Raw genomic sequence first — 25155 nt, forward strand, 5'->3', positions numbered from 1 at the left:
ATTTAGATATGGCAGTGTATGAATAACTCATATCGTACAGGAAAGCTGGTATTCCTTCCAGCACTAATTACACCCTTCATGAATATTTACGGATACCTTCAACATAAGAGACTTTATATATTTCAGTTTTATTTTACAGTTTTGTTTAAGAATTGTCCCTCAAATTATTTAGTGTGTTGTTCTGTAGCCCAACAAAAGACTCTCCCCAGCTCTGTGGCAAGAATGTCTGGCTTGAGAAATATTAGAAATGAAGAGTGCACACCTCAAAGCTATTTTACAAAACCAATAACACAAACCTCATCTTCATTGATCATTTTTTTAATAAAGGTTGTCATTATTAAAGTCCAATATGGCTGTCAAGTTGACATCCTGGAAGATGACAACATCTACATTTGTTGTTCTGTGAAGTTTCCACAGATCTTTTTTTGTCGAAAACTATTACATTGAAAAACGGGAGCGGACAGGGAGACAAAACCACACGTGCAAAAACATGCACACACAAACGCATACATGAACAGACGGACACAAGACGAGGGACCAATCTGTAGTTTGAAAAACTCCATAAAACCACCAGCAACCCTGGCAAATAAACACTCCTCCTTTGATCATTGCTTATGCCTTTTCCAGAAGGTTGGGCCCTTGCTACTGTACATTGCCTTGGCCAAGAAAGATTGCATTTTAGGGAATCTTAAAAATAACTCCTTTGAAATTTAAGGTGGACAAAGGTCAACCTGTCCCTGAGACACTCAGTGTGAACGCTGTAGTCTTTTAGCAAATCTACCCAACCTCTTCGCCTGACTGGCTGTAGAATAACTGAGGTCAGCATCTCTTAAAAGTTGGTGTGTCCTTTTTTGGGTTGTAAGGAGAAAACAACACTCAACACTCACTCCTCCCAACACACAGGCTGTACTCCAGGTTTTTATTTATAACTGATTCTGAGGGGACTCGAAACAAATGATGAACCCTTCAGCTGTCAACTCTACAGCTTGCAGCTTCTCCTCCTTCCCGTTCCCTTTGCATATAAATGACTCTGTGTCACCGCAAAAGAAGAACTCTGCATGCCAGGAAATAATACGTTAAGGACGTTTTTTTTTGCTTACTTGTATCATTTTCCATCCGGGGACCTGACCTAGCTTGGGCCCCTGACACTGACCTGGACCACAGGCGTGCTTGACAGGACTCTAAGCCAGCCAGGGGCCACCATATTCCCATGTGGACGCTATAAACAAAAGCAACCAGAGAGGCGTGAAATGAGCTCTAATAATCACATACACCTCTCTATTCTAGGAAGCAGGAAGGGCCCAGAGGGAGTTTTACATATTCTGACATACACATAAACAAAAGTAGAGAATACAAATGAATGGGACGATTAGCATACTAACACTAATGGTTTGGCACACACCAGGGTGAGAAGTGCAGTAGTTATAGGCAGCATACGCATAGCTTTTTTCTGGTTTCCTTCGTGCAAAGATTATATTGATAGTCCAAAGACAAGACTCACCAATAAAAGTTCCAGATTTATACTCGATAACATTCTTTTTTGGGGGGGGGGGCAGTAGAGGTTTGTCCGCCTGTGTATAAGCCCCTGTTTGTCAGCGAGAGTTTACCCACATCAGAGCCACTCAGCCGGGTACATCATCGCAACAAGTTGAGGCTGAGAAGACAAAATCATCTCATTTTCTCTCATCTCATCTAATCTTGTGACATCTTATCGTGGGGGGGGGGGGTGGGGAGGGGGTGAAAAATTGCTTAGTAAATGAAAGTGAATTCCTCCTGCTTTGCTGTGAATACAGCTAACTGAATCTGGCCTACAAAAAAAAAAGTGCGCTCTTAAAACCATTTTGCTGCCTTGATTTTTAAATATTTAGCTCTGTGATCATGTGCTTTTTTACGCAGCGTGTGGTTAAGCACTTTTTGCAAGTGGCAACGTCTGTGCGAAGTTTGACTGACTGGTAGAGCGAGAGGTTAAACTATCACCATATTTGTGGGGCGTCGAGTAAATGTTACACTTTCCCGGTGTGACTCATGCATTGGCGCGAGACCAAGTTGACAGCCAGCGTGGCGGTGTGGCGATCACGTACAGAAATCACACACAATATACAGCTGAAACTAATCCCCCTGTTAGTTTTGTCTTTGAACTCGGGTCTGATGACAGACTGGCCTTCACTGCAGGCGCTAGAATTCTTCACGTGATGACTGGAGGTCACTCGTGGCAACTGGAAAGTGAAATACACATAGGCACACAGGTGATTTTATGCATTTTAAAATCTGTATTTCATTTGATTATTCAGGGAAAAATATATATTATGCATCTTGTTTTTAAGAGTGTGCCTTGCATACGCTCTGCAGTGGTTGAGTCAATTGGTCAGCTGTTTAGGGGTGAAATAAAATAAGAGTAACTCCTTGATCTCCCTTAATCTCTCACATTTTGTCATTTTCCAGAGTGCCTCGCATAACAAATACTGCGCATACTTTAGTAACTCATTCAGACACTTCGCTCAACGTGTCGCCATGCATTCACAAACTGAACTGTGCCTTTGCAGAATAGAAATGCAGATTGTAATATAGTACTTCAAAGACAGTGATAAAGCCAGAGCACTTTGTTATCCACCATACGTAGCAGATAGATTAGATTTTCCTAAACCAAAGAAAATGACAGATTCAATTAAAATGCCAGTGATATGTGGAACAATTGTTAAAATAAGAAATCAGAACTTAAACAAAAACAAAAGATGATAGAAAATGTCATTAAAATGAATGAGTGTGGTACTTTTTATGCACAAATAAACTGTGCCAACAAGGAATTTTGCGCCATCCACTGAGGTGTGATGAAGTATGCACACTTGTGGGGTGTGGGGAGGCGGCTGAGAGTGTGACTTTACCGCAGTTGCGCATAGTGGAGGTGACTGTACGTTGAAGCGCCATCTGAAACAACTGAAACCCCACCCTGCTCTACACCAGCTGACCAACGCCTCTCGGATTTCTCCGGTGTGAAACAGGCTCCTTATCTTGGCGAGTAACATATATGGTGCTGAAAGGGTTGGAGTGTGACAAGCTCGAGGCAAGTTCATAGAGACTACACTCAGACTTTTAATGCAGATCTAATGAGTATTGATTTATTCCAATAGTGTTTCTGAGCAGACATTAATCCGTGCGTTCCTTTTCAGTCTGTCACCCAAGCTAGTGACCCAGTCCCCTGAAAACAAGACTACTCTGTTGTTTCTTAAGAGGAGTAACTAACACTGCTTAACCTTGATTTCATTGATGCTTCCAACACGTCTTTTATGTTCTGACCCAGCCTTAACTCAGGTTAGGATGTGCAGTTGTGGGAGTTGATGTGGGTTGATGACTGGCAATGGAGGTCACACATAGTGTCGTGTTACAGCGCCCTCAATCCAACACCAGAGCCTGGTGCCTGTTCTGATTTTGTTCTCCCCTTCGTCCCCTCTTACAGCCAGAGGTGGGTCACAGTGGATAATACAGCTACTATTATAGCTCAACAGGGATTGATGCCCTACTATTATTTAGTGGTATATCTCCTTGTGCGGTCCAGTGCATTAGGATAAGTGGCTGCTGGGGATTCTTGGGTTGGCTGACCGGAAAAGAGTAGTTACACAGTCCATTTCCCCTTCTGCGCTAATTAGCATGTCAACCTTAAAGTTGCCTCCAGTGAGCCGTTTAGGAGAGGAGAGGAGAGGAGAGGAAGCGGGGCAGAGTCAGTCAAAGAAGTTTTTCTGTGCCATCAAACTGCCACTAAAATCTGACCTTTACACCGGTCAACAGGGAAGACAGTGTTTGTTAGCAGCGTGTGATTGGCGGCAGGGGGTTGTCAGGTAGGGCTCAGATGTCCTATCTAGTTGTGTGGGCTGTTGACCGAAGGAAAAGTTGAAAGTTTAATATCCTGAGCCTGAGATACACACACAATACCACCTAATTCCCCCCCAGTCATCCCATTTGAGCTATTTTTGAATGAATAAAAAGAAGCATTAGGATTCTGAGGGAGAGAAGGAATTAAGCGCCATAGCTCTCGCAACAACCACAGGGAACACTGATTAGGGCTTTACCATATGGCAATACCGTGTACTTTAGGCACATTAAAAGTTAAAAGTTTGAGTTTTTTCCATTTAAACGAAAGCATTTGAGATGTCATTTTGTGATAATGCTACAGCTGTCAAGGTTTTATCTCTCGTCTATCGTTTTCTTTACCTCGCGGTCTTGTCTAAATCAAGTTTAGGTTTTCGTCGTGATGGATGAGAAGAGCTTTTTTGGCCTGTTGACAAGACTCAGGCGATAGTTAGTCTTGCCGAAGGTGAAACAGAATCACTTCTCGGGATGAAGAGCAGATGCAGATGTAACGTCATCCACATTGAAACGGCGCCCACAGACACAATGCCCCTCCTTTGAACACAGATGGTCTCTCTCTGTATCAGTTGATGGAAGGTCTTGTTTTCTATCCGTGTTCTCTCACTCTGAGTTTATTATCAGTGATGATAATATTAATTTGTTATCCGTTAATTATTATTATCATTTCATTACCCAAAATGAATAATAAGGTCAATTTCCCAGTATTTGTGCTGATGCAAACTGCTGTAGAAAATAGAGAGAAAGAGGGATGGAGGGAGGAAGATGCTGTGTTCTGCAGAATTCTCTTACTCCAGCAGGTCTGCAAATATTCCCAAAGCTCTTTCCCCTTTTTTCCCATAATACACCATGAATTATGGCATGAATTATAGGATGCATTGCGACACTGTTGGGTAGCAATGAGTAGAAAAAGAACTGTCCCTTGCAGCATGAAAAGAAGCAAAAAGGGGTGTAAATAAGCTATAAGAGGAGGGGGGGGAAGGGCCAATACTAAAAGTATGTTGTACACCATTAGGCTACTTAAACACTTCATAGGAAAGGGTGCAATAACATCAACAAAAGCTCTCCCACCACGGTATCTTTCCTTAGCTCTGCCTTTAAAAGTGTGGTGAATAATTTACTATGAAAAAAGAAAGGGCATTTAAAAGCCCTTTATGAAGTAAGTGCATGGAAACATTTACCCCCTTGGCATCAAATGCAGAGCGACTATTGATTATATGTCTTTCAATCTGAATATCCTCTTTTCTCGCCAGGATTTCCGCCTGGTGCTTTGGTTTTCACTTAAGAAGATTTGCATATTTTGCGTCTTCGTCTCCGCTCTCTCCCTCCAGGGATGCATAATGCCTCGCATTGCATAACAGGAGTGTTCCCATTCACAATGCCGCTGCTCCAGGAATAAACATGTGCTTAGATGTTCACAAATTTTACTCGTATGCACAAATTTGTTCCACCCCCCCCCCTGCCAAGCATCTAAAAGCACAAACAGTGGATAGACACGGTGTGTTTTTGCACAGCTACAGTTCACTTCAGCTCATATTTGTTTTGGGATTGCGGCCACCACACCCATCAGCAAATGAAATCCTGCTTATTTATTAAGTGTGGGTGAGCCTCCATCACGTTGTAGTAAAATGTTAGGCCATGTGCTGGTGCCAGTGTCTCTAATGGATGCTGTGTGGTCAGATCTTGGTAAGCCGTGCACTACTCCGACCATCCCCGCAGCAAGGCCACACACCCACGCCATGCTTTTTCCGAGTGAAATGAGATCTAATACACGCACATCCGCATGCACAAACACAGGCACCTAAACACACGCATGTTTAGTATCATCTTTCCCCTCCAACAGCTCACAGTGAACCCAGCAGCCTATTTGGTTTTGCACAAAGTCAGACAGACTGACCCTGAAGATAAAACCGTAACAATGCCCCCCTTGTGACCAAGTGCTTTGCTCATTTCCATGGAGAAATCCCAGCGCTGCTTTTCATCTCATTTCAAGCCTGACAATTGTAAAACATGTTTTTGCTCTCCTGGCAGTGTCATACAGCCAGCCAGTGTCACCTCAATTCATCCCAGAAACTCCCTATGCCTATCAGGAAAAAACAATTAAGGATGCAGTTGTTGATAGTTGCTAGTGGATGTTATTATTTTGTTTGTGGGTTTCTGAAATGGGAACTCAAGTGGAGCAATGTGGGTTCATTACGCATACAATCATTGAGCTGTTGCCCTCCACAATGACATGGAGTCTCTTCGGTTTGACACTGTGAGGGGTGAAAAGCAGCGGAGAAATGCGCTGAGGGTAACACTCCTGCTTTCTCTTTTACTCACAGCACACACTAGCCGCCACATCGTACAGCAGGGATTTCCCATTTTTGCTTGAGCCCCTCGGCCCTCCGCACCAGGTGTCATGCGGGGAACAGCTTGAGTGTCCAACCTGTCTCTGGCCATGCTCTACCACTGCTGAGCCAGCATACTCATTAAGCCCTTCAAATAGTAAAACTCAATGGGAGACCGTCCAACCGTCTGCTTGCCTCTGAGGATTTTCGGCATGGCTGCACTGGCAGACCGGAGTGATATATTTACACAGGCCAAATGTTTGTGTTTGTGTGCATCTACAGGCGTGGCAGTTTATGTTAAGGTAAACAGGCACTCATAAAAAGGAACTGCCTTCGCATAAATATATATTTAGTTTTTTCTTCATGCATTGTTTTTTTTTTTATTGAATGCAAATGCCTCGTAAGATGTCTTCATAAGCACATTTGATGTCAACAGCAAGCGGCAATATTCACATTTAATTAGCGCCGTGCGGAAAAACGTCTCCTTCTGTAATCAGCTCAGTTTATGTATTTATATCTCGCTGTCCTCATTAGAACATCACTGGGACTTTTATGGTCCTTCAATGACTTTAAGGACTGAGCACACCGGGTTTCTGAGCATTGCTTCTGGGCTGACTAGGAAGAGAGAGTAAGACAGGACAGCTGCCATCCCTGCAGCATGAAGTAAAGGAGCTTTGCTCTCCTGTGGTACTATTTGTCTTTATTTTGGACCAGGGCTTTGGTCTTTGGCACTGGGCTTTGTACTTGTGTGCATGGCTTGCAGGCCCTGTTTCCCTGGGCGTTTCTCAGAGACTCCATCCACGCTCTAACTCCCTCTGACTGGCTGTGGCATGCTAAGCTTCCTTGCTCTCTGGTTACAATCTTGGGATGACTTTCCCCTTCCTAGTGCTATGCTGCTTGTCCTCAATACATAATTGAAGAGACTGTGGGTTCTTAGGCTGACTGAAGAGTCTTGTTGGAATGGTAGAGAACAAACAGCAGAATTAGTCAGGGATGTCTAATAGCGTTTCTTCTGCCATTAACCTGGCTTTCCTTTTTTTCCATCATGTCCTCTAAGGGTAGAGGCTGTTGTCAGGTGTGAAAGAGTGCGGATATGTCAGCGCAGACAGCAAAGATGGCTCTGGACAGGCAGAGAAAGGCTTGTTTGTCTTTAATCCTTTGTGGCTTGATTGATTTGGAGTCACTTTGTGGTGAATAAGCCTTTCAATTCTTCTCGGGAGAGAGAGGGAGACAGGGCAAACCTTACATCTTTGATCATCACTGCAGACCCTAAACAGAGTAATCAAGGTTACATTTAGCTCAGCTAAGGCATCCAATCGGAAACACCACAGAATTGCACCAGTCTGAATGCTTGACATGTAAGCATGTAATGGATAGTGGGAACTCTTCCTGTTTGGACCATACCAGCAAGTCTTTTTGTCTTGTGTTTTTTACCTGGAAAGATGCTGAAAGACAATTGTAAACAATATGTACGCAACCCCATAAAAGTGCAAATGTCCCCAAACTAAAGGGTACCTGTTCACAGAAAGCAGCATGCAGTCGGCCCATCAGTCAGCGTGATTTTCGAGGTGATTTCTCCAATTGTGTGAAATCACCAGGACTCTAATAAAACTTTAGGCAGGCAGACATAGCTTTTTAATCTGACTAATAGAGTTTTTATTCTGAACCTGAAAGCCATGTTTCCCTCAGCTACCATCGCATACCCTGTGAATAATTTACTCGTTATACAACTGACGTCAGCTAGACATCATTCACTGGGGATGCCCCTCGCAAGTCTGGAAAGACCGGGCTGGGGGGTTTTACTGGAAAGCTGTATATTGTCTACAGCTTAGTTTGTTTACCATCATCAATATACCGACTGTGTAAAGGGATGTAGTGAAAGACGTGGGCCTCATAATGGAAGGGTTAGGCATTCGTTTTACTATGCATTACTATGCAAGTACCCATGCTTCACTGAGAAAAGTCCATTTTAGCATTCTTGTTTAAATTATAAATGTAATTCTTTGAAGGAGCTTTACTTTAACACACTTTAAGTGTCGTATCTATCTGGATATACAGTATATTAACACGTTTCACCTAAAGGTCCCATGACATAATGCTCGTTAATTCAATGCTTTTATACAAGCCTTAGTGGTCCACTAATACCATATCTGAAGTCTCTTTCCCAAAATTCAGCCTTGGTGCAAAATTACAGCCACTAGAGCCAGTATCACAATAAGCTTTTCTTCAGGATTTTTGAATCTGTAGCTTTTGAGGGGGGGTGCCAAGGTGGAGGCTGGGGATGTGGTCTCCCTCAACTGACGCTTTGCTCGTTTGAAAGCCATGACGTCTCTCTCTCATTGGTGGGCCAAATTCTCTGAGCGGGCAAAGCAGAGATAGGGGAGGTAACCTTGCTTCTTATGACCTCATAAGGGGCAAGATTCCATACCCATCTGAGCTTTCATTTTCTCAAAGACAGTGCCCGATTTACACCTATCACCATTTCTATCCACTGGGGGACCATAGGCAGGCTGGGGGAACGCATATTAATGTTAAAAAAACCTATAAAGTGACATTTTCATGCCATGGGACATTTAAGAAAAACACGTTTCCAGTGATTTTTCCACTGAAAACCTATGTTTTTTACCATGTAGCCTTGAAAAGTGTTTCTGAGACAAGTCTGTAGCCTGCACCCCACTGGAAAAAAGTGGAAAGAGTCCATAGAAATACAAACCACAACTTCAACATAATCCACTTTTCTGTTGTTCGTCCAGAGGCTCAGTACAAGTGTTAGAAACAATTGGGTTATAACCAGAGCCTAACACACAGCTTCCATTAGCTTCCACTCGTACAGTTAGCTAATAACAAAGGCTGTGTATTTATCTATGTTTTATAGTCTGGTAACATGCTTGCGTTGTCAGCAGCTGCAAAGTGGCTGGTTAAAATGAAGACTTTTGTATTATATTAATATTCTAATTATTATAGAAATTTCTGTGCTCCAATCCCACAAAGAACCATTATTGCCAAGTGCCAATGGTTATTGCTAGTGACATATACATTAACACTGAATAACTTCTTTTAGAGCAAGTGTGTTTGGTCAGATACAGCTTCCAGCTGCTGTGTTAGGCCTCAGCTGGATGCTGCAGCTGGCTGGACTTTAATGAGAAGAAAATGGCATCTTAAGAAAAGTCTTGGCTATTAATAAAAAGGGACTAAAAGCAAGAAGGTTTCTGAAGGCTTTTCAGGGAGGAAGGTGATTCAAGGAATACATAAAGAGCAAGAACGTAGTGAAGTGTTCTTCTGTGTCAATCGGGCTTTCGTTCTGTTTGCTCATTTGTGGCCACCATGGAGGATAAATACAGTAAAACTTAAAACATACGTATTTGTAAGAAGGTTTTATTTTAAAAAACACTTTTAGAGAAGCACACACAAACACTCTTTTGAGAGTCTACTCATGGCTTCTTTTTCTTTCACAGCATGCCTCAAAGAAGACCTTTTACACTCGCTGAGCAGAAAATACAAATAGCCTGTCTTTACTTTTGGGCTGTTTGCTTCTATATGTTTGTTGTTCTTTGATTCTGTTTCCCTCTCACAGTTGGCAGGCCATTAAGTACTTGTATCGTAACACAAATCACAGGCTTGCGGGATCACATGGCGAAAAAATTAAGAATTGTCCTTTATCTGAGATGAATATGGTCTGAGTGCAAAATCAATCTAAAGCAGAAGATGTGCGCTGCGAGGGGGAAAAAAGTTTTAATTCCCGATGAAAAGAAAGATGGAGGTGCTGTAAAGGGCAAAGGGGATTGCAAAGTGATAAATTGGCTCCATCCTAAAGCTGTGCAGTAAGGTTGGCATTTTCCCTAATTTTATGGTTAATTGTGCTGTAATGGTGGAAGTGCTTTCAAATTACTTAAACAAAGGTTTTCAAGATGGCGCAGCAGATGTCTATGGAAGATTATGATGTCTGCGTAAAAGACGGCTTCTTTGTCGGCCAATTAGTTACTCTTAGCAGTAAACTGAACACACACTCTCAATGCACTCACACACACATGGATCTCTCACGCAATTAAAGATAACAAACTCGTCCACAGTAGGAGGAGTGTGATGAGAGCAGTGACACAGTACCGCAGTAATTTGACAAAAGCTGTCATTCTTTATGACAGGATTGTGACCTCTCTGAGCGCTCAGAGAGTGAAAAGGTCAATATCATCCAATTTACACAAACACACACACACACACCACTCTAAGACCCCCTTCCTCTAGGGAAGATTAAAGTGGGGTCCTGTGTCACTGAGCCACTAACTGCAGAAACTGATAATTCTCGGAGCCAGCCAATCGGATGAAGGGTCAGCCTGTATTTTCTTCTTCTTCTACCCCTCTAAACTCAATCTCTCTTTCACATTTCACATGCGTATCCAGTCTTTCTGTAGATATTGAATACTTTCTATCACTCTTTCACACATCTTACGGGTTGACCCAGCTTCACCTCTCCTTCCTGTTTGAAAAGTTGCAGTACAGTTGATTCACACAGTATTATTGCAATTATTTTTCACCCTGTGCTTGTGAAAGGGCCACAAACAGCAGGCCCTGATTCATCCAGCTAGATAGATTCACACCTTATGTTCTCCAATTTCCTCCACCAGAAACTTAATGTTGCTCTTCTCTAGTCCTCGCTGGGGGGCTCTTTTTGTCACTTCTCCATATTTTTGGAGTGCCAGCGTCTTTTTTTCAGCTTTGTGCCCCAGACAGCAAATCATTTTTCATTTTCACGGCTGGAAGAAGAGTTCCTATTCGCCTCAAACATCTCTGCGCTGCATGTATGCAAGTTAATATCAAGGAGACAAAAAAATAACATCACAAAGACAAAAACAGCCATGTTGTTTTGACAGTGTTTTCCGGCAACTAAACCATAAATACATATTTGAAAATCTAAAGTGCTAAAGGACTCAGTACCTCACTGAAGCTTGTTAAAATTGAAATAGCAGTGGACCTGGCATCCTGCCATGTGTCACTTTCAGTTGTTTAATAAAAGGTCTGTGCTCTGCAAAGTTGCATACATGGATTGTAAAAGCAGAGTAATAGCCCAAAGCAATTGTGCAAGTTGCACAATATTATTTATAGTATAATTTCTTTTTAAATAGGAACCTCAGCAATGAATAATGTAAACAGTGATAAGGTCAGCAGCCCTGTGGGATATTTGTGTTGAGGGACAAGCGGGTCATATATTAAGTGTAACTGCTGATTGCGTGAACTGGTATTTTTATATTTCCCTGGAAAATAGGGCAATATGCCAATTTATTCCTACAACCCAAATGTTAGTCATAACCCTGAAGCATATACCGCTCTGAGTGGTGTTATAACAATGACGGCCTTAATAGTAATCCTTCTCCGTGACTTTACAAGCGTGTTCCGGTATTTGGGGATTCCTTGATCCTTCCCCGCAGATGGGATATCAAAATGCCCCACAATTAAAAGTAGATAAGGAGCTCAGTGGAGAGTCTTGAGGTCAAGCTTAGATCCACATGCCGAGGTCAGATAACCAAAATGATCAGAGCTTATACAGGAGGTAGTTCCTGTGGCACCGAAACAAAGGTCTACTGACAGAGTGTTGTTCAATTCAATTCAATTCAATTCAATTTTATTTATAGTATCAATTCATAACAAGAGTTATCTCAAGACACTTTACAGATAGACCACACTCCATAATTTACAAGGACCCAACAGTTCTAGTAGTCTCCTCCAGAGCAAGCAACAGTGCAACAGTGGCGAGGAAAAACTTCCTTTAAGGCAGAAACCTCGGTCAGACCCAGGCTCTTGGTAGGCGGTGTCTGACGACCGGTTGGGGTTAGAATGAAGAGTGGAAATAACAAAAATAGAAAGAAATAGTAGTTGGTAGCAGTTCTTTGTAGTAGTTCATAGTTCATTGTTGTTGTTGTTGTAGTAGTAGTACTAGTAGTAGTTAAAGAAGCAGGGCAGAGATTACTCCAAGGCTTAGATCAGACAGATTGAGTGGGGGCTGGGTGGTTTTACAGTCACTTAGGAGAACAACACACTTAGACGAGCTCCCTTCACTAGGCATTAAACCCAATTAAGTGCAGGCACTGTGTCCCTCCCCACCTGGTCTCTTAAACTTCCTTGTGCTCCCCTCGCGAGCTTTAAATCCACTTTATCAATCTGGCCTCTTAAACCCACTATTCCTCCCCTGCTTCCTCAAACTCGCCCTCACGCTCTTCATAATCTGGCCTTCAGAAGACGGTCAACTCCAAATATTAGCCGCTCAGCACAGGGACATGACCTTAACCAGCCTTTTTTTCAATTGACATTTTCATTCTCCCTTTTCTTAATCTGGAAAGCACAAAGCGCCGCACAGCGATTACAGTTCCTCTTGAATTATTTAGACCCTAGATGATTGAAAGTCCAGCTACAGCAGCAGCACTGCACCTCTTAGGAGTGGTCGCACTCACACCACTCCTTCATTCCTGGTGAGAAATCCAATGCAACTTTACTGGCATTTATATGTGAATAAACAAGTGTCCTTCATTTAGGATGTGTTGGTTGGGCTTTGTTTGCAGCCCCCCCCCCCCCCCCCCCCCCCCCCCCCCCCCCCCTCGGCTTCTACATTAACAGCAGCACTCAGACTGTGTTTATCAGAGCGCCGACTCCAATCTTTCACAACGTCACACCCTGGGCAGCGCAGTCAGTCAGTGCTGGTATTTGAGCACTCTCAAACCAGGCTTTTTTTTTAATCCAATGTCATTCACACACACTCCTGATTCTTTCTCTCTGTGTCCTCACTTTTAATTGCATCTAGTCATTTCACAGTCCTTAGGAGAGTAAGTGTACCATTCATCCGCCTGAGCGGGCTCGTATATACCCACTGAAGCACTCTCATCCGGGGAGGTCAGCCTGAATCCAAAGGTTACAGGTCCGTGGGAGTGACACTGCACTCATCTGACACTTAAAAGGGGGTTTGCTTGAACTTAGTTTATGTATCTACAGATCCTAAAGGACTCATTAGACCTGAGGTGTCTCTCAGCACCTTGTGAGGCTTGCATTTGAAATCCCAACGGTTCTCTTACACATCATCACTTAACATCTCTGAGAGCCACTTAGGAGTTTGGTGAACTTGTAATTGGCTTTAAGTCACTTTGTTTTGCTGCAGTGCGACATTGCTGATCATCTTGTTCCCTTAGTCAGACCGAGGCCACTCTTGTTTCATGTGCTACTGCACATTTCCAGGATTATCATCCATTGTTCCGTTTATTACTCCAACAGAGTCAGGTGGAGAAAACCAGCCCTGTGTGTGGTGGATTTATTAATTTATTCTAAAAGGGAAAAAGGAAACAGAGACATCCATGACTCCTATATGATTATGACTGAATGTGTGTGTTTGTTTGCATGCACAGCAGGTTTGTAGTACAGATTGCAGACAGGCGTTAAAGTATTCTAGAGGAGGAGTGGGAAGATGAGCAAGGAAGAGGGGAGCGGTGTGAAAGGTGTGATGATTTGGTCCTTTTCCATATCTTACCTTAGTTATTTTTTTTATTTTTTATTATCATTCATAGCAAGATTGCCTTGGGTATTTCATTCTATTAGTTAAAGGCAAAAATTACACCACTTACCTCCTAGCCTATATTTCACAGTGGTGCTATATGTCTCTTCTCTCTGATAAATGGACCAACACATCAGCAGATGGTACACTTCGCCAATCAAAGCCATCCATAAACACCTTTTTGCATTAATGGACTCACAATGAAGACCTCACACACACACCAGTGGGGCCTGGCAGAGTGACAGAGGGGAATTAGGGGATTGCTCCCTCTAGGTGAAGTTCATGTATACTGCAGGTAGTTCTGGAAAAGCTTGAAAGTTTGCATTTTAGAAGGTGACAGTAATTACATCTCTGCTTGTTCTGGATTTAACGTAATCAGCTCAAACGTGCAAAACCAGTACGGCCCAAGTCCAATATTTTGCTCTAATCTCTCGCAGAGCTGTCATTGGCTTATCATCATTTTAATTGGGGTAAGCCTTCTTGTTTTATGAGCAGTGTTTGGCGATGGATGACAGTGTTGGCTTTTCCCCTGTGCAGCCGGAGGAAAATTGAGGCTTTTTGAGGTGGGATTTGTGTTCATTTAGAGCTAACCTTGCTCTGGAGATTACTGTATTGTTCAAAAGGTCTGTCATTATCAGCAAAACCTGCCACGGGACACAAAAAAAGACACAAAAATCACAAGAAAATGGCAAGGCCCTCTCTTAAAAGGCCTTTATTGTAATGGCATGGTCCTCTTTTTCTTCTTTATTTTAGGGCAACACACATTTATTAACATTTCTGTAAATGTGCCAGTGTTAGCCGGACAGCTAATGTCAACTGTAGTCCTTTAGCCAGATGTTTTTAGACCAGAGCAACAGGGAACAGCAAGACATTAGTACAGGTTAAACTGCTCCTTCAGAGGAGCAACAGCCCATGCAAGCAGCAGTCAACAACAGACCATAAAGATAGCTAGAGCAACAAATAAGCTTTCTCAATAAGTATGAGGAAGCAGCACCGGCACAGTTACACATCAGCAGTATTCACATTCAGTTCAGGAAGCCATGCGAGCATCAAAACACAGCCGAGCAACACAGACCCGAGCCATCTTCTTGCACCTTTTAACCATGCAAAGCTTGTTAGACCCAAAAACCAAATCTGACTTGTTTAGGCATCAATCCTTCGCCAGGGAGTCAAAAAGATCTGATGTTATCTCTAGTTTGTTGTCTAACCTTGTCGCCTGTCTTCTCTCTTGCCTTGCAGTTATGTGGCTGCGGGCTGCTAGGCGTGGGCATCTGGCTCTCTGTGTCGCAGGGCAGCTTCGCCACCTTCTCGCCCTCATTCCCCTCACTGTCGGCTGCCAACATGGTCATCGCCATCGGCGCCATCGTCATGGTAACAGGCTTTCTCGGTTGCCTGGGTGCCATCAAGGAGAACAAGTGCCTGCTTCTGAGCGTGAGTTCAATCTGCATACCTACGCATGCCCCATTATGACTAAAACACACATAGTTGACTGTCTAAGCATACATTCTCATTTTTTTTCTCCCTCACATTCCATCCTTTTTCACCAATGCAAATATTGACAGAAATGCTGTGTGAAGACAGCTTCTAACATTTGTGTCTATACACCCACACACACTGGTCACAAACCAGTGAGAACTCCACAGCGTATCTGTATTTGTCTTCCAACGGAAGTAGATGACAGACAGGAAGAGTTCAGTCTGCATTGTGTCAAACCTCAGGGGCTTTCAGAGGAAAATGAAAGCTAAGGAGTGAGATTTTCCCTTTCTGGAAATAAAGACCAACACATTCATGTCATTTCCATGGCTTTGGTCACCTCCCAGAGAAAGAAAATCTGTCAGTGAAGAGTTCTTTTGTGTCACCAACGTGGTAGAATTACTTTATGTGCATGGCACTGTAAAAGAACTTGATATTTTTGTGCTCGGTAATTGAGGATGTTCAATTATTCTACAGTATAAGGCTCCTCTGTCTCACAGTTTGCCCAAAGTTGTACAAGTGTTTTATCTTAAGCACAAGTTAATTATCAAAGTTCACTCAATGGAATGGAGGTTTGCGTGGATCCGCTGCAAAAAAACTCAAATGAATTTACAGAAACTTTAAATGAGAAGTGGAGTTGGGGCTCTGGGTACTTAACATCACAAACAGCTCAATCCCTTGATGCTCTTGCATCAGTCAGAAGCCCCACCAAAGCCTTAGTGTCCGACATGGCTTCCTTCACCTGCCTAAGAACTGTGAAGCAGAGAGAGGAAGAGTAGGGCGGCGGTGAGAAAAACATCTGGATTAAGAAAAAAGAGCGACCTATTGGAAAATGTAAAAGTTTTGATGTTTTCCATTAAGTTTCTCACCACATCTGTGTGTGTCAGCAGGCAGCTTTTTTTTTGCGGGGGGGGGGGGGGGGACATCAGAGTGGGTTTAGATGTCACACAGCAAACACATGTGAGAGCTACCTTGACACATTATCTCTGTGGACAACACTCTCTAGATTAGCACTATTCAAAGCCTAGACAGCCTTTTGCAGTATATTTTCAGTCACTACTTTTTGCTGCCAAATAAATGTTTACTGAGACAAAATTGAAGAAAAGAAAAAAAACATGACAAAGTGTAAAAGAAGAAGAAGATCTTGCTGAAATGTCAACTCTTTAAAACCTTGAAGGTGGGAATTGCAAATGAGAACATGCGCCCTCAAAGCTGTTTGTGCATGTGAATACATACATGCACCAACACCACCAATTTACTGTACAGAAAGCTGTTCCTTTGACTTCCAGCACCAGGAAAAGTTGACAAACCAACAGTGATACCCTAAACTGGCAACCCAAATACTCAACCAACAACAAAATGTCGTTACTATTTCACTTGGGTCCTGGCACAAATAATGGCCTACCCCCCTTTTCTCTCAAATGAGTTTGAAATTAATGGGGTCTTCTGGAATCTAGGCCTCCGCCCATGCTGCGCAGAAGAGCTTGGTAAATATTGAGCTGAAGGGGAGTCAAGTAGGGAGAAGAGAATAGTAGATGAAATACAAGGCTGTGTTGAAAATAAATCTCAGGAGGTATTAAACCTTCTTTCCCTCCCTACACATTCACAACCCTTCTAGCATTTCTCCTTTTTTTCTCTGCCTGCATTACTCCCACATCATCCTTCATCTCTTTAGGGCTCGTTCCTTATCGCATTTGAGTGTTTTTGAATGTTTTTTTTTGAGAAATCCCTGGTATTTCTGCTCATAAACTAAGATCTACTGTGACCTTCAACATGTTGCCAGATATGCTCATTTGCATTCTTAGATACCACACTCATGTCTGTATGCTAACTGTAAAGCTACCGCCAACATTCAGTGAGCTTAGCTTAGCACAAACGGAGAATAGCCTGACTCTGGCTAAAGGGAACAACAACTGCCTACCAGCCCCTTCAAAGCGCACTAATTAACACGTTATAGCTTCTTTGTGCTAGGCTATTTCTTGTCTGGGCAAAGTAACACCAAAGTAACACGTTAGGTTGCCAGGTAACCAGCAGAGACTCCAGTCCAGCACATTACCCCACATGAAACTACATTACCCTTTTACACTTTGTACAGCTTTAAAAATGTACTAACAAATTGCTGGAAGGCCATTTTTTTAACACTCGGACAGAGAAAGGCTAGCTGCCTCCCTCCGATTCAAGTCTTGTGCTAAGCTAAGCTAACAGGCTGCTGACTCATATTCACCGTCATTTCATATCTACCTCTTCACAAAAAGGTTTTTATTGTTTCTAAAAAAGCCCCTTTAACTTGAAATGACTGATCATGTTTCTAAGCATAGATATAGAAGGAATAGCACACTCACCTGTTGCACTTTCATTCCACAATTAAAAGTACTACAAATTACAAAGGCAAAGCTCATTGAAAAATGTATAAAAACTGGCATGTACTGTATGTAATCTAAAGTAATTTAATGGCTGTTTTTCCATCACATTGCCTAGCAGTCATAGACACAAATGACTGCAGTAGAGGCACCTCAGATTTATATTCAACATGTTTTCGTCTCCACGACAAGGTAGATTAACAATACTGCCAACGCAAATGTTAAAACAAGGTCCCCCCCCTCTCTTTCTCTCTGACAGTTCTTCATTGTCCTGCTGATAATTCTCCTGGCAGAGCTGATATTGCTCATCCTGTTCTTTGTGTACTCAGATAAGGTAAGTTAATTTCGTTTTCCATGTTACGCTTGATCGTTAAGTCACCTGTTCCAGTATCTGTGTAACATTTTCTCAATGCAATCTAACTTCACCACAGCTTCTCCGTAGCGTGTTACACAATGCCACGGCTGTCAGGCATACATCACAGTTTGAACAGCCTTGGAAAGTTAATGTCTTAAAACCTTTACACACAACTGCACAAAGCAATAAAAGGTGTTAGTGCAATAAACGTATCGTTCTCCAGTTGCTTCTGGGGATCTTTTTTTATATGGCTTGTTTCTCAGGCAGGAGGTTGAATATCTTCATTCAGCAATTGACCCAGCAGTCAAAGGTTAGGCCACAAAATGCAGCCCACTCCCCACCAGTTGGATCCCTGTAATTGGCCCCAAGCACATTTCCCATGACCCCCACATGGGCTCAAGTCAAGCGCATGTATGCATGTCGACAACAGATGACGATATGGAAAGCTCTGGAGATTATTTCCATCCAGACAGACGTGTTCAATCAAACTTCCCCACAAATGTTTCATTCTAAAACGACAACTGTCGTGTGCGTGAAAACCAATGAAGACTTCCCTGTGTTTTTTAAGGACACGACTTTGACAGATCCTCCTATTTATATATTCCGAGTCTCTATGATGCATGGCCCCCAGGGCTAATTCTCCTTCTTTGTTCTGAGGTTATTGCTCAAACTTAGGCTCTCAGGCAGATAAAGGAATTCATTTGGAAGCCAATCCATTCTCAGATTTGGATCAGGTCTCTGAGGCACACCCCGTCAGGAGTAAATATGTCTGTTGCCTTATCTCCAAAATATTACCGGCTTAACTTTGGAAAAAAGCTTTCCGAACCCTGATCCCCCTCGGTTGGAATTTAAATACGAAGAGACTCTTGACATCACAGCAGCGCCTTCCCATCACCTGTGAAGTTGTGAAAAGATAGCCAAGCAGGGCTGAGGATTTCCTAAATGTGAAATCATTTGAGTCTGCATTAGTGAGGGCTCAGGCATTAGTCTGGGAGAACTTTCTCATTCACAGCAGTTCCAGTGAAGAGCAGCCATATTTCTCCCATCTCACCCAATTACAGTGTGTTTATCCTGGCTTAGAGCTAATGGGGTGTGAAACCTCGATCCAGCTGATCACTACCCAATATATTTCCTTTGATTGGTTTTCAAGTGTCATTGGAAAGCAGAGTCATTACATCAGATGATATCCTTATTGGCATTTTCAGACTACCTCCAAATAAGATGTCCTGTGAATTTAAAGAAATTGTGTGGCGCTGGTCCTCAGCCTTATGTGTTAAGAGTGTTAGGTAAGGATGGACAATGGTAGTCCATCTCCCACGGCCTTCAGACATCGCTCTGGTTTTCTCTCTCCTCTTGACGTGCCTCTCTCCAGAGAGGCTATGTGAGGCTCTCCTCATCCTTTGCTACAGGCTTTGATCAGAGGAATCTTAATCACAAGGCATGTATTAACCAGTCTGGAAGACATACAGTAGTTGGCTGCATGTGAGAGTGTATCCGCAGAGTCCCGCAAAACTGATATTTTAGTCTTTCAAATAAGTCATCTTTAAGTCATGAGTGACGCCTCTGCAAGCTGTGATCCTTCCGGGTGACAAGCTGTCGACGAGATGTGGGGAAGAAATGAACATATAGTATCTGGTTTTGCTTGAGGAACACATTTTCACCAATGCTTTCATTTAGTCCCCCCTCTCATTTCTGCATTTCCACCAGTTTAATCCGGTTTAAGAGGTTCTGCTCCTTTTTCTTAATGGAGAAGTCCTCTCTCTTCTTTCTCAGCCCAGCAGTGTGCCTCCAGGTATGGCTTATGTGTAGGAACCCCCTCTTTTCCTTCAAAGCCTGATGGTGTAACGCTCTCTGATTAAATGCCATGTAGAGGCTGTGGCACAATAAAGGCTGGCCATGCAGTTAGCAACTAGCTGACTACAGCAGATGGCCGGGCCACAAACCAGATTAGAGCCATCAGTCTTTAACACTGTGACCTCATTGTGCCTCAATCAACCCAACATTCCCAGCCGAACAGCACTGAAGGTTTACAAGCTCCGAATGAGGAAGTAGAACCTGGCTAGCAGAGAAGAGCAGCACCAGAGCATGTGCATGGGTGTGTAGGTAGAAGGGGAAAATCCAGAAGGGGGATTTTTTTCATAAAAGAGCAGGTCTAGACCATACTCTGTGATGTTACTTACAGAAACCCAACAATTGGTCACGTTATTTTGATTTATTGATTCGTGTACAGGTCACGATTTTTGAAAGTGACCATTTCACGAAGTGCCATGACACTGGGCTGCTCTGGGGGACGCAACAACGGGGAAATAAAATGCCACACGCCGGCAACAACATCGGGACAGACCGCTAACCCCGGGTGCAAGGACACACTCTGCGGTCTCTGTGGCCACAACAACGGGAAGGTTGTGGTTAGGAAGAAAATAACTCGGAAAGGTACAGCAACACGCGGGACACGATCCCCGGTCTCCGGGGGGGAGTCCCGTGTTGTTTGACCCATCCCCACCCCGACTTACCTCCCTGCGCAGATTTTCGGCTTTTCACTACTACTTGCTACCGTAATCGTTCTGTGATCACGAAATAGGCTTCCCATTGAAATACATTACTTCAAAATTCGTAATCCACTCACAAAAATAAATACATTAACGTGACCTCTACACAAATCAACAGATTAAATAACGTGACCATTTCATGAACTGCCGTGAGACTGGGATGGTTGGTTAGGGGAAGCAGATTAACACAGGTGAGAGAAAAAGGGAGGTGATATATCTCAGGTAGAGAAGAAGCTATCAAGTAAATAAATCTAACTAACAACCAAGGTATCTCTGTCTGTCTGTGTGTGTGTGTGTGTGTGTGTGTGTGTGTGTGTGTGTGTGTCATTCACATTTCTTGAGAACCGCTTCCACAGCTCGCTTTCTGTCGCTCGCTACGGTACATTCAAGAACAGATGATAAAAAGACACCGGAGATGTTACATTGTAGCAAACATTTCAAGCATCAGCGATGTAGCTTTTAGATTGAACGCTTATGTCCCTGGAAATAGCCTTGTCCCAAATAGCTTGCTGTTAGCAAATGACTTGGATGCTCTAGCATTGCTAGGGGACGCAAGTAAGTCATGGCAGGTGTATTGCGGGGTCTCTGTGGCTCAGTGGTAGAGCGGTTGCCAATTGGAAAGTTGGTGGTTCCATGTCAAAGTGTCCCTGGGTAAGACTCTAGAAAAGCTCTATTTAAATACAGACCATTTAAATTTACATTGCTCAGGACCCGCGGTTCTCCAGAAAGCGAAGCGAGGACGGAAGGTTAATCACATAAAGACTAGTTTGGAGAGAAGGCCATGCCACATCCATGATTTATCTTACTAACAACCCGGCAAACCCCATCAGTCACGTGTTGCATTAGTTTACAGCCAGAATTATCTTCAATACCTGGCCATGCTCCATTTTTCTTCCAGACCAATTACCGCGAAGTAGTTGGGGTCTTCCCCTCGCTCTGACCAGTGCGCTGGCCTCAGGCTACGCGACACAGGCTTGCAGAACAACTGAGGGAATTAAGTATCCTTTTTAATTATGTGCTGTTGGGGACTTCTGGCTGTGATGCTGTTTCTCTCCACATCCTTTATAACACTTTCCAGGCAGTTAGCTGACGCATTTGTCCAGAGCTGAGCAATGAGAGCGAGAGGAAAATATCGGCTTGCTTCAGTTCTTAGGGTCCTCTAAGGATGTGACGAGCAGAGCCAGTTTGCGGTGAAGATATATACGTGCCTCAGAAATGATTGTGGAACAAAGTTCTGGAGTACTGAACACTTTAGGGAGAAGTACCGTAGAGTGAATGTAACACATCACATGTGAAAAAAGGAAGATATTGTGGATCCTCATGAGTTTATCCTTCAAAAGTGTACAGCGGATGATGAAAGACTGGCTGGGTGTGTGTGTCTGTGTGTGTGTGTGTGTGTGTGTGTGTATGTGTGTGTGTGTGTGTGTGTGTGTCTCTCTCTTTGGTGTCTGGGTATGATGTAGCACTCCTTCAATACAGTCATTCATCTGACTGGAAATAAGCCAACGAGTCTCTGTGATTGACAATACAGAAAAATACCTGCTTACTTTCACTTGAAGAAACAGTAAAATAAGTGACAAATTGATATGAAATGTGTAGCTGTTTAAGACGTTTAAAGGTCCCATGGCATGAAATTTTGTCTCTTTAGGGGCTGTTATTCTGCACCAAGGCTGAATTTTGAGAAAGAGACTTCAGATACAGTATAAGGGGACCACTAAGGTCTATATAAAAGAGACTTCAGATATGGTATTAGGGGACCACTAAGGTCTATATAAAAGAGACTTCAGATACAGTATCAGGGGACCACTAAGGTCTATATAAAAGACACTTTAGATACAGTATCAGGGGACCACTAAGGTCTATATAAAAGCATCCAAAGAGCACCGTGTCATGGGACATTTTAAAGACTGAAGATGAAATGAGAAGGAGGAAAGCAGGGAATAGAAATGTAAAGAATAGTGGAAATTTGGACAGTCGACAGTGCTCTTTTATACAGTAAAGACTCTCGAGATTGGTGTTCAACAGTGGCTTGATTGTAAAGGCTGCTTTAGTGTAAAATTCCAAGTCTGTTTTTCCCCTCATCTTCCCCACAAAACTTTTGTGTTTTTCTTTCAAGTTAATGCTAATCTCTTTCTTTTCTTTGACTTGTGCCTTGGCTCTCCCTCCGTTATACGGCATGCTCATGTGTAGCCCTAAGCTCTGTTATCCTGTCAGCATGCACGTGCAAGTGCAAGAAACTTAATCTGGCTATAGTTTCATATACTAAATGTACCATTCGTCTCATTTCACAGACGGGCTGTGTTTTCATTTATTTGACTTCATTCTTTGAGTTGTATTATGTTTCCTAACCCTCCTGCGTAGTTTTTTTTTGGTGAAATTTTATGCAGAGACTGTGAATCATTTTGAATTAAACACTCTAACATCGTTTGAAGATTGTAATCTCTCAGAGTGATAAACAGCAGTTGGATAAAAGTGAATCAAACTCACACAATACACTAATTGCTCTTTTATCAACCATTAACCCACCTACGGTAAACAAGCAATACTTTCTGGTGTTGTGTGAGGAGCTCAACCTGCCTTCTAAGAATCCAGTTGTTGTGTTGTCATCCTTGGAAGCATAACTAATGAATGAGAAATACTCTAAACACTGGGGGGCGATAACATATTCATACACTTGTTATTCCCTGGCAGAATTTGTCACCTACGTGGGACAAGCTTTGGCATCTGACCATGGACATTGGATTCAAAGTTGCAAGTTGAACACTGAATTACAGATATTTTACACTTTAAAAAGAAAAAAAAGAACAGTCAGCTCAGTCATGGCTATGCACTCCGGTAATGAGTAAGTAGTGTGGCTCCATGTCTGTATGATGACAGGTCCCAGTGTATCTGGTCCCCTAGGTATTTGTATGTCACCAGATCTGGGGCCTGATAGTCGGTGAGTCCTTGAATTGGAATAATTAATGGCTATTTACCTCCGGTATAAAACCACAAAAAAAAAAAAAAGAAACGATCTTCCACAGGGGTTTAAACAGGAGTTACTATAAAAAATGTAAATGTAGCAAATGTAAATCAGTCTCTTTGTGAAAACAAACAACACATGATTGATGATGATGATGAATGATTAATGATAGGCTTACTGGCCTATAGGTAAGGTAGCCATCCACAAATACAGTTAACTCTAAACATTCACTGTGCCACATGTATTTCTAACAATAAAACATGATTTAAACACATTTTTTAATAGCTTAGTATTCTATGAACTAAAAATCTGAATCAGATTCAGCTTTATTTGCCAGGTATGAGGACCCATACGAGGAATTTTCCTTTTGTTGCACCTAATGTGCACCCATACAAAACAATCAAACAATATGTACACACTGATATATACATACTCTAAATAGAAACAAAAACAACATAGAGGTATAAAAAAATATTTAAATGTGGGCCATAGTGCAAAGGATGTTGGGATAAACAGTATTATGTTATTGTATTATAATATGAACAGTATGAACATTATGAACAGCTCTGGAATAGGGAATGAGAATGATGAACAAATAACAAATAATAAGTGAGAAAAAAAATGGGAATGATGAGTAACTAATAAATATAAGTGAGATATGAAAATGAGAATGATGAATAGATAGATAGAATAAGTGGAACCAGTAAACAGTTGGGAACCCCGTTTCCTGACTCTGGAAGTGTATAAGTCATGGACGGAGGGCATGTATAAAGGCTTTAGGCCGCCCACACATTATTGTAGGTGGTGTTTAATATTCACCTAATTTTTTATAATATATGTAGTTATGTAGTTTAGTCTCTCTCTCAGTAAAGACTTGGCTTAAAAAGTCGAATACCCCTGGTTTAAAGCACAAAAGAAACAGAATAAGTAAAGAATAGCTTTTGATACCTTACTGTACCATGTGGAAATGTCAGTATTGTGTACGTGTCAGACTTTATTGTATTATTGCAACAACTTAAGTGACAGCCAGAGGGTGTTAAGACAATCCAACACCCACACTCTGTTCTCTGCTTCTGTGCACAGAGTGACAGAAAACACACCACCAATTTGGACGGAAAGCCCAATCCATCGCCCTGTCAACCTGTATCTCTGCACGTCTTCCCACATTTTCCCCTTTTTTCTTTGACTCTTATGTGTTCATTCCGCTGGCTGAGCTGAATCCTTCAGATTTCTGAGATGAATGTTCTGGCCTGTATTGCTGAGTGTGGACTTGGTCAGCCCAGAGCAAACCCCATGCGTATCTATGTAATAAGAAGTATGAGCTGTGTGTCATGGTTTTGTTAATGTGCCACATCTGAGGAATTGCACTGATGCCCTGTGGCAACTTTCAGAGAAACGTTAGATGTTGCCAAAGTATGGTGTTGGACTGTCTTTAGTGAACAATTTCCTGTACCAGCAGCATGAGCTTCAGTCAAGAAGTTAGTTTTCCTCATCAGAAGGAAATAGGCTAGTACAACAGAGAATGTGTTTGTATCTGCTTCTTTTGCAAAAATGGGTCAGAGTGTTGCATGATCAAATTCATGTTTGTTATGCAGTCATTTGTCTGCCTCTCGTTAGCGGTAAATCTAGATCATTACGTTTCATTTTCCGCCTGTAACAAAGACTTTCACACATGAAACGGAAGATACTGTATGCAGAGACTTTTTAGCGACTCAGAAGATGATTTTTATCGTA

The 25155-nt window shown here is 42.4% G+C and overlaps 1 protein-coding gene across 2 annotated transcripts in view; it reads left to right on the forward strand.

Annotated features, from left to right (window-relative positions):
* The window catches only part of tspan9a (tetraspanin 9a), a 73209-nt gene that overhangs the window by 38388 nt on the left and 9666 nt on the right, over positions 1–25155 (forward strand). For both annotated transcript variants that reach the window (XM_034878430.1, XM_034878431.1), the window contains exons 2-3: positions 14962–15153; positions 17815–17889. In XM_034878430.1, coding sequence (XP_034734321.1) covers positions 14962–15153; positions 17815–17889 — 267 coding nt within the window. The remainder of the gene's footprint in view (positions 1–14961; positions 15154–17814; positions 17890–25155) is intronic.

Source organism: Etheostoma cragini, chromosome 8, assembly GCF_013103735.1.
Source record: "Etheostoma cragini isolate CJK2018 chromosome 8, CSU_Ecrag_1.0, whole genome shotgun sequence".
Lineage (NCBI taxonomy): Eukaryota > Metazoa > Chordata > Actinopteri > Perciformes > Percidae > Etheostoma > Etheostoma cragini.